Source organism: Ursus maritimus, unplaced genomic scaffold, assembly GCF_017311325.1.
Source record: "Ursus maritimus isolate PB19 unplaced genomic scaffold, ASM1731132v1 scaffold_72, whole genome shotgun sequence".
Taxonomy (NCBI): domain Eukaryota; kingdom Metazoa; phylum Chordata; class Mammalia; order Carnivora; family Ursidae; genus Ursus; species Ursus maritimus.
Genome location: NW_024426908.1, coordinates 62,336 through 73,316, shown reverse-complemented (window position 1 = coordinate 73,316; position 10,981 = coordinate 62,336). Strand labels below are relative to the sequence as shown.

Below are 10,981 nucleotides of genomic sequence, written 5' to 3'. Positions count from 1 at the left end.
TTCTTTTCAGCAGAGTTTTATAATTGTCCTACAAAATCCTTGTAGATTTGTATACATTTTGTTAGATGTATTCCTAAGTATTTCATATTTTGTGTTTTCATGTAAATGACATTTTACTTTAATGTATAAATTTAATTTATAAATAAATTATAATATAAATTTATACTTAAATTATTCTGAATTATAATATAAATTTATAAATTATAATTTAAACTTAAATTATTCTGTATTATAATATAAATTTATAAATTATAATTATAAATAATTTAATTTATAAATGACAATTTACTATTAAAAGAGTCAAGTACCACTTATTTATAATAGCATATTGCACAGCAATTCACACATGGGTCAAATGTTTTCTCCACGGCTTCCTTTTTTTTTTTTTTTTTTTTTTTTAAGATTTTACTCATTTATTTGATAGAGAGAGACACAGACATAGCATGAACAGGGGGAGCAGCAGTCAGAGGGAGAAGAACGCAGGGAGCCTGACGCAGAACTTGATCCTAGGACCCTGGAATCATGACCTGAGCCAAAGGCAGACGCTTCACTGACTGAGCCACCCAGGTGCCCTGTAAGGGCTCTTCTTGTTTTTTTGGTTGGTTCTTTCAGAGTTTTTATATAGTTAGAATCATGTCATCTGCCAACAAAATATCACCCAAAAATCAACTATTAAGGAAGTTTGAGTCTGTGAAACATCAGTTCTTTCGTTGCCAGTGCTATTTATACGTTGTATGTCTGAGACTAAGGACTAATTTTTTAATAAGATGAGTCTTTTTTTTTTTTTTTTGTCTAAATGTGTCTATTTATTTTAAAGGATTTTTTGTAGAATAAAATATTTCTTTCTATTTATGTAGCCTTTTCAGGATATTCAACAAATACTAAGTACAACCCACTTCAAATTAAAGCGGAAATAGCAAGTCATCGGGATAGGGTGAGTGTTTATCACAACTAGAACCATTTTTGTTTTGTTTTGTTTCGCTTGATACAGTATAGTTTTTATTGACGATACATGATAAGGAAGGGCTCTCAAGCTCCTCACCTTCTTCAGGGGGTCTGGGAACCTATGGAGGTCAGGAGATTCTTAATATGTTGGGGAATGACCATGTGTATTTTTTTGTGTAATATCACTAAACATGGTTTATTTAATTCCTTTAATAGGAAGAAAAATGTTTCATGTTAAAACCTTAGCTCATCTAACAAAAAATGGCCTGTATCCTTCTGTGTTTTCCATAGAGCTAGACTCTTCCCGCCCAATTTGGGAAGATTTGGTGACTCTAGGCCCTGATCTCAAAGGACTGCTTCCCTCTATTAGTGGGTTGCCAGCCTTGACCCTTGGCAGCTTTAGCATCTGCTGGCCTTCCCTGGTTGCCGTATTCCCAGGGAAGTCCTTCCTGAAGTGGCATTTGACCAGAAGGTTCTGATGCTCCTTCCCAGTGACCCTGGAATTCTTTATGTGCCACCCTGTTTCACCCCTCAGCCCCCGTCTTGGTTGTATGAGAGGGGGACGGTTTTGTTGCATTTGCAGCAAAGCACGGGAGACAGCTTGGAAACGAAGCCTCCTCTTCCAGTGTCTCCTTCCCGAAAAAGGTGTCTGTTTTAGTGCAGTGGTTCTCAAAGTCGAGCACACCTGAGAAAACACCTGGGGAGTTGATGAAACACATGAGCTGCCAGGCCCAGCCCCTGAGTCTTACACAGGCCTGAAGTGGGGGCAGAATGTGCTGAAGTAAGCACTCCAGGGGATTGACTTAGCCTAGTGGGACAGCGTGCTTTTAGCAACAGCGTTTCACGTGTGGGATCTAAATAGTAAGTAGAGGGAAGATGACAAAAGTATTACGGAGTGTGCCGATTGTAATGTGTAAATCACTGTCTTGAAAAAGAAAACAGTTGCGGGTTCCACAGAGCCAGGAACCTGCCAGTGATCTGGGATTTTTGTGTCTAAGCGAGGCACTTCTTCCAGGATGGCTGCTGTGTGTGCCCGTGGTTGGAAATTCACGGACAGGATAGATGATCCAGTGGGTTGTAAGCTAATCAGGAACTTAGATGACAATGCTAACAACTGTGGAAATCATTTTCACCGCAGCTTTTTTTTGGAAAAAAAAATGTAATTTGTCTTTAGCTTTCCAGATTAAAACGAGAGCTGACCCAGATGAAGCAAGAGCTGCAGTACAAGGAGAAGGGGGTGGAGACCCTGCAAGAGTGAGTTGCCTGTGATTCTGGAAGGGGCGCTTTTCCTGTGATTTATTCTTGTGCTCACCTGTGTGGTGCCTGGGCCTCTGTCCTCGAGCTGCATGGCTGTTCCCTCTTATGCTTTTATTTATGCTCATTTTCCCCCAATCCTAAGCCTCAGAATCTTTCCTTTCCTTAAAGATGTTCATTACTTTAAATGGAAATATTAGGGAAAAAAGATTCTTATTTTTATATTTATGCTTATTCTCTATAACATTATAGTTTATGTATATGTAAATAAAGCTGTATAATCATTATTAAATTAAGCTTAAGTTATTTTAAATTAAAATTTAAAATGAAGTTCTCCGTTTTCATAAACCATATCTCAAGTGCTCAATACCTACATGTGGTTAATCCAGCCTTTGTTCAGCTCAGCATAATTGAGATATTAAGCTGTCCTGTGATAATTTGTTCTGGCTGCCCTGTGCACTGTAGGAATTTTCACAGTATTTCTAGCTTCTCCCCACTAGATGCCAGTTAGTGCCTCTCTGATGGTGACAACCAAAAATATACACCAGCAACGACATATCACCTGGGCAGGCACATTTCAGCGCAGTTGAGAACCATGGTGCTTGGGGCCACTGAACTGGACAGCACAGATACTATAACTACATCATCACACAACATTCTGTTGGATAGTATGGTCTATCAGTCTTCCTCCTGTTTGAATCTTTATCCTTACTAAGAGTTTGGGAATGACTTTGTTATAGTTTGTGAGTTATACTAAATTAGCAAATTTAATGGACACAAGTTATTTTACAAATGATAACATTGTTCTTCAGAAAATTAAATGCTGTCACTCTCTATTTCTAGCCTGTATTCACTATCTGAACATGGGATCATGCTTTACATGCTTTACATTTTTGTGCCATCTTTTCTCCTCCATTTGTAAATACTGACTTGTGCTGACTTGTCTAGAGTATTATACATAGTCAGCCTTGAAATAATGGTAGTAATCCATGTGGTTACTATTCTTTTTTCTTTTTTTTTTTTAAGTACATGAATGTACACTGCTGGGTTCATTTCACATATATAATACAGTGATCCAACACTTCCATACATTACTCAGTTCTCATCATGGTAAGTGTACTCTTTATTCCCATCACCTGTCTCACCCATCCCCACCCACATCCCCGCTGGCAACCATCATTCTGTTCTGTAGAGTTAGGAATCTGGTTTTTCTCTTTTCTTTTTTCTTTTCTTTTCTTTCTCTTCTTTTTTGTTTTTTTGTTTGTTTGTTTGTTTGTTTTGTTTTTTAGGGTTTTTTTCGTATGTTGTTTTTTTTCTTGGTTCATTTCTTTTGTAAATTCCACATATGAGTAAAATCATATGGTATTTGTCTTTTTCTGACTGATTTATTTCACTCAGCATAATGCCCTCTAGGTCTGTGCATGTCATTGCAAATGGCAAGATTTCATTCCTTCTGATGGCTGAGTAATATTCCATTGTGTATATGGACCACATCTTCTTTATCCATTCATCTGTTGATGGACATCTGGGCTCTTTCTGTAGTTTGGCTGCTGTAAAAATCCAGGGTGCATGTACACCTTTGAATCTGTGTATTTGTATCCTTCGGGTAAACACCTACTAGTACAATTGCTGAGTTGTAGGATAGCTCTATTTTCAACTTTCTGAAGCACCTCCTTAATGTTTGTTGGGGTGGCCACACCACTTCGCATTCTCACCAAGAGTGCAAGAAGGCTCCCCTTTCTCCACATCCTGGCCCATATCTTTCGTTTCCTGAGTTGTTCATTTGAGACTCTCTGAGCAGTGTGAGGTGGCATTTCCCTGTGGTGTGGATTTCTATTCCTGCGATGATGAGGGAGGTGGAACATTCCTTCATGTGTTTGTTAGCCATTCGAATCTTCTTTGGAGCAATGTCTGTCCATGTCTTCTGCCCCTTTCTTGGCTGGAGTTTTGGTGTTTTGGGTGTCGAGTTGGAGAAGGTCCCTACAGGTTTTGGATACTAACCTTTGATCGTATGTGTCTTCTGTTCCAGAGAGATTGCTTCCTTGGCTGTGCCTAAGTGTTTATGCCGATGATGTCCCAATCGTTCAGTTGCACCTTTGCTTTCCTTGCCTCTGGAGATATGTGGAGCAAGAAGTTGCTGCAGCCCAGGTCAAAGCGGGTGCTGCCTGCATTCTCCTCTAGGATGCTGCTGTTTCCTGTCTACCACATAGGTCTTTCATCCATTTGAGTTGAGTTCTGTGTATGGCGTAAGAGAGGGATCCAGTGTCCTTCTTCTGGATGTGGCTGTTGGTCCAGCATTCCCACCACCGTTTGTGGAGGAGACTGTCTTTTGTCCATTGGATATTCTCTCCTGCTCTGTCCAAGATTACCTGACCATCTAGCGGAGGGTCCATCTCTAGGTTCTCTATTCTATTCCCTTGCTCCATATGTGTGTCTTTGTGACAGGACCATACTGACAATGACAGCTTGGTCATACAGCCTGAAGTCCAGAATTGGGATGCCTCCGGCTTTGCTGTTCTTTCTCCACATTCCCTTGGCTCCTTGGGGTCTTTTCTGGGTCACTCCACATTTGAGAAGCATTTGTTTCATGAAAATGCTGCTGTGATTTTGATAGTGATTGCCTTATGTGTGGAGAGGACTTTGGGTTGTGACTTCACCATATGAATCGCATTTGTTCTTCCAATCCATGAGCATGGAAAGGGCTTCCAATTCTTGGTGTCTTCCTCAGTTTCTCTCATAAGTATTGTAAAGTTTTCAGAGCATACATCTTTGATCTCTTCATTGAGGTTTATTCCTAGGTAATAATATATTTTAAAATAACAGTATTCTCTATTAAATACTAGGACTTCAGGATCATGTTCCCTGGTAGCTTTCACACTTTTTAAACAGTGGAATCTCCTTCCTTTTCTTTTCCTGCAAAGACATTTTCTAAGGGCAGAATGTCTGAGACAGAGCAAAGAGAAGGTGCTTGCTGAAACAGAGGTGTGGTCCCTAAGCCCTAGACAGGCTCTCCTTCAGCTGCTCTGCTCCATATGCCAGGACATCCCTTGGAACTGAGTGGAAACAACTGTATTAGGCAAATCTTCGTTCTCTTCAAGGTCTCAGAGCCACTTGGATAGAATTAAGGCCAAAGTGCAAATCCATGGCCTTGAAGTTGAGCTGTCATTCTCCGAGGTGCTCTGCAGTGTCTGCCAGGGGGATGAATTATGGGGCTCCTGATTCCGTCTCCCTGAAGGAACTTGGGTCCTGTTTTCTCTCTGTGACAACCATTACCCTGGTAAAACCTGGTGCCTTGACAGGGTGCCTTGACCTGGCCTCTTGATAGCCATTCCGATCGTAGAACCTGATGTCTCAATCCATGGGTTTACTGATGGCCACACTTAGGCTTTATTGCTCTAAAAACCATAAGGAAGTCACAACATTTAAGTATGAAGCTGGAGCTGACATGCATAGTGATTCGCATTATAGCCTTAACACTGGCTGTGTGTGTCTGTACTTCTGTGGCTATTTGATTAAAAATCAGATTTCCTTGGCTTTGGGTGTTGTATATGGAAGTCTTACCGACTTCATTAGATTAATGAAATTAAACTATAAAAATTAAATAAAATTAGATTACACCCACCTGTGTGTGTTTGTGTGTGTATGTTTTTATCAGAGGTTAAATAAAAGACATTATTATATAAATAAGTTCATGAAGAAATTTTGGACCACTTCTTTGGAGATCTGTTTCTATGAGGTGATGCTCTTTTATTTCTGCCTTGCATTAGGGACTCCTCTATTTTCTGTGGAGCAGCACTAATGGAAAACTGCATGTTGTCTCCTTTTATTTTTATGTTTTCCTACATCATTTGTCTTTGTGTTCCAGATTCCTTGGGTTAATAGCCCTGTACAAGAGATCTCACTCCCAGCCTGACCTCTAGATTGGAGATGGAGCAGATCCATCTATTTATTTCTGGTGTTGCTTTGTCCTTGTATAAAGAATAGTTCTGTTTCACAGAACAAAGGGACACAAAACTCTGTTTTCACAGAACTAAGTTGTCTGGGTATTTGGAAGTGTGTTAACAGTATGGAGATCAGTCCAGTTATAACCGTTTTTTAATGTGGACCAGATCAAAATAATTAGTGTATGAAGAGGCTCTTCTAACCTAGTGGTTCTGTGACTTAGTTGGTAGATTAGTAAATATCCTAGTTGCACCTACAGAGAGTAGGAATTGTATATCCATCAGGAACTCAGATAGTTTAGGTTATCAGCAAGCCTAGCATCTTCATGAAGTCATCAAGGTCCTAGGAATTCAGATACTTCTCCAAGTGACACAGTTAACTTGCATGACATCTAGGACTAGGAGTTCTTTCCATACTTTTGGTTCCATTCTTTTTTGTCATTCTGCTCAGTTACACAGGTGATCTGTATGTAGAATTGGCATGAGTTACATTGATTTTGTTGTGAGGTTGTGCTGGGTAAGAAAGTAGAGGGTGGACACCTTATAGATATTGCAGCTGACTTGTACAAGTCTGTAAGGGACGACTGCTTGGTAGTGAGGACCAAATTCATTTTGGTGGAAGTGAGTGTGGTTTTGAGGGACCACATAAAAGTTTTCAAAATGGTTAAGGGCTGGAATGCCCACTGCTGCCATCCTTACTATTGGCTTCCAATTTTCCATAGGCACAAGTGCTGGTTCTGTGCCAGGGACTCTTGTGATGATGATACAAAGGTAATGTAGTGTCAAACTTACCACCTCATTCATTTACGTGAACTATTGAATGAAACGGCTGAAGTTGGGACTTAGTGAAAAAAGAAAAAATATGTCCCGAGTACAAGTTTTTGTTCATGCTCACTCATTCTGTTTGTGTGGAACAGTCTATACCTAAAAATACATGTACTTTTTAATAAAAATGTGTAAGTAAAGCCTTCTGCTTTGTAGGAGCAGTCAAAGTAACATGTATTTCAGAAACATTTAACTTTATAACTGACTCGTATGGAAAAATACCCACATGGTTGGGCCATATTGGGATCTAAGAGTGTCAATATTGAATGTGTGGGGACCCATGATGCGCCTCAGATCCACTTCATGGAAGATGACTCAGGACCACTTTTCATAAATACATCATTTGAGCTGAGGCAATCACAGCAATGCTGTTGAGCCCTGAGGCCTGATTCCAGAGGGAGGGACTGGGTTCCCACCTGTTCTGTTTGTCCTTCTCTTATTCCAAGGGTGCTGATAGCTCAGACCAACTCCGGGCCTAAAGTGGCAGAGTTGGCGAAGTCTTCACCGTGAGTGTGCAGATGCAGCGTTAGGCTGATAATCAGCATAATCCCCGCAAACATTGTGTGCCCGGCGCCCTGCCAAGGAAGCCTTTCCCTGACATTTTCTCATTAAACGGGGGAGGCATTAAACTGAGGCGTGAAGAGTTGAAGTGACTTGCCCAGGGTCCTGCTGTAACACTCAAGTGTCACTGGTACTCACCAGCCTGCCAGGATGCTTTCGTGAGTGGAAAATTGGGGAGTTTGGGCTGGCTATTAAGGATCCAGATTCCCCGGTCACCTGGGGGAGACAGTTTAGCCCCAGGACCTGTGTGGTGGTGGGTCTGGAATCTGAGAGGCCTGCTCATGGCTTTCCAGAGGAGTTCATACCGTTTCTGGACCAAAGTATTCCAGCCTCTTTAGCCCTGAGGCCTTCTAAGGCCCAAGACCTAGGTAGGGGAGATGAGGAGTGTGCATGGAAAAATATAAACAAACAACTGAAAGAAAGGAGGAGTGAATGATGGAGAAGGGAGGAAGAAAGGAAAAAAGAAAGAATAAAAAAACTGAAAAAAATATACACTCTGTGTATATTTGGATTGAAGGAAAGAAAGATGGAGCAGGTGATTAGGAGACACAGTGACATGGAATCAGAAATAAAAGAGATATACAGAGGAAATAGACAATTTTCCAACTTTTGACCAATGCCCTGTTACTGAAAATTTACTACTTTTAGGTGTTTCCCAAATATTCTGCTTGCACAGAGATCTCATGTGTATTTAATAAACATTTTTGACCACTCACCTACATATTGGAGATAAATAAAGATGTGGTTTTGCTCTAAGGGCCTGCACTTGGGAAACTCGTCACTGCTAATCAGTAGCAGAGGACACGAACATTCTCAGTTCTGTAAATTGCTCAGATAATGAAGGAGTTCATCTCTGCAGCTGTCTCAGTTCTCTTTATTGTCCCAAAAGGAAAGAAGGCTTTTTCCCTACTGTGTCACTTTTCTACGGAGCTTTTGCAATTTTTTGTTTCTTTAATGTGATTTAGTGCGGAGTGACTCTTATTTTTCCTTGTTAACAAGGATTGATCGTAAGATGTCAAGTGCTCACACCACTTACAAACTGGATGAGGCACAGGCTATAATGAGTGAGCTCCGCACTATTAAGAAAGCCATTTGCACTGGTGAGAAGGAGAGGCGGGACTTGATGCAGGTAAGGGACCCAGTTGCTCATTTACATGTCTGTCTGCTTGTCTTTATTTTATTAAAGAAAATACACACATGTATTTTACACACATTAAACCAACTTAATGGGTTTATCATGTATGAATATATAATTGTATACATTTTTTTATACATTCATGTTGTTTAGTAGCCAGAATAATTCAAAAGGTATGTAAGTCTTACGGTCACCTGATGTCCTCATTGCTCATAAGTTACTTTTCTAATGTTTATAAAGACACACACATCCAAGCTAGTAAACTTATTTCACACAAAATCTAGTTATTTACATGTATACTATTTGTTTTGTGTTATCTTACTGGTGTAATAATAGTAATATCCTATACTTTTTCCATTTGTTTATACAAAGAGCTTCAAGCTTGTGTTATAGCTACATAGTATTCTGTTGATGTGGATGTTTTAAAAATATGCATGTGAGATCTTTTTAGTTTTATTTTGTTTTATTTATTTGTTTACTTGTTTATTTTTGTCCTTTTAACTCATGCAACTTATTTTTCTAAAAAGATGAACTTTTGTAAATGAATGTATGATGGTCTTTTTTTCTTGATGTGGAAATGCATTCACTTGTTTCTTTTGTAGTTTTTTTTTCAGTTTTACTTCATTTATTGAATAGACTGTGACCTAATGCCTCATAGACAGTTATCTAGATTCTACATAATGTAAAACGTATAGGCAAAGATCAAAGTCCTAGGCAATATGAGACACTTAAACATATAACTGGAATATATAGCAGTGCTTCCCAAAGTCAAGGACTTTAGGATGAACTACGTAGAATTCCCTGGGTGCTGGTAAAAATGCATATCTTGGTCTTACCCCAGATTGCTGAATAGAATTTATTTTTAAATCACCTCTCCAGCTCATGATAAGTAAATATAAATTTTGTTAAATTTATTCTGATATGTAACAGGGAAGCTGTGGGGTTGAACAAGGTATTCTGTTTGCATTACCCACATAATTGTAGATAAAATTCCGGAAGGAATCACATGTTTTTCACAAAAGAGATAAGCAGACATTGGTTTAGGTGAGCTGTACAATGTATAGCACTTGATAAGCTACCAAGTTGCCTGACCCAGGACCTCCAAATACTTGTGTCACCACAGAAACAAAGAAAAAGCAATGAGAAGCCATCTTAACTTAAAAAGTTATCTTTTAAACAGTAGGAAATTTCGTGGCATTTTTACTTAGCCTTGCCCATCACTTCCCTGTGTACTACTGCCCTAGTTTTGATCAAGCACTAATCTAGTTCCCCATATACCTAAATCAGAGGGATCACAGGAGACTTTATTTGCAAAAGATTACATAATTCCTTTCCAACCTGTTTTGCGGTTATCTAAAAAAAGTGATGTGAGTTGTTCATTTTGCTCAATTTGGAGAACCCATGTGGGAAAAGCATTAGATAGTGTGCTAAAAATTACAGGGCAGACTATAAACATAGATGTGCTTGGAACAATAGATTATCAGTGGAGACACACAAGAGATCATTTAAAGCCCTGATGAGAAGTTAGGGTGAGACAGTGGGATATTAAGGCAGTTTCGAGCTGCCATATATAATGAGGAATTAAAAAGCCTTTCCAGAGGCAAAAGATATCCTCAGAAAAGCCCTCAGTAACCTTAAGCTTTTACCGCAGACTGATGTCTAGCCTCAGGGCAAGTATAGCTAAATTGTGAAAGAGTGCCTGAGAACAGAGCTAATCTGTGAAAGCCAGACAGGTGTTCTGTTTTTGTTTTCTTCATCTCCTTGCACTCAAGGAAGTCAGCAGTGAAGAATTTGAGAATAAACTAAAGGAACAGATCTTAATGATTACAATGATGTTAATGAATAAGGCTTTTCAAAATAATTTACAGAAATCTCAAAGAAATGAAATACAGTATCCTTAAAAAAAAAAAAAAATCCCCTGGGGAAGAATGCTAATTTGTTTTCTAGAGTTACCACATTATGATAGTTAAATGTTCAGTTTTCAACAGGAAAACATGGTACATTATTAAGAGCAAGGTAGATTGATAAAAACTGTCCATAAGGAATTTCAGATACCAAACATACAATACAAAGATTTTAAAAACAATGTCTAAAGAATGATCAAAAAGTCTAAGGAAGGGGGCACCTATGTGGCTCAGTCAGTGAAGCATCTGCCTTCAGCTCAGGTCATGATCTCAGTGTCCTGGGATCGAGCCCCATTCAGGCTCCTTGCTCAGCGGAGAGCCTGCTTCTCCCTCTAATGCCCTCTGTACCCCCTCCCCCCAGACCTGCTCGTGGTCTCTCTCTCTGCAAAATAAATAAACACAATCTTTAAAAAAGA

General features: G+C 39.4%; 1 protein-coding gene across 1 annotated transcript in view; it reads left to right on the top strand.

Annotated features, from left to right (window-relative positions):
• The window catches only part of LOC103656297 (protein WWC3-like), a gene marked incomplete at its 3' end in the record, with an annotated part of 93,189 nt that overhangs the window by 26,823 nt on the left and 55,385 nt on the right, over nt 1–10,981 (top strand). The window contains 3 exon segments of the mRNA XM_040624830.1: nt 858–934; nt 2,120–2,199; nt 8,526–8,655. Coding sequence (XP_040480764.1) covers nt 858–934; nt 2,120–2,199; nt 8,526–8,655 — 287 coding nt within the window.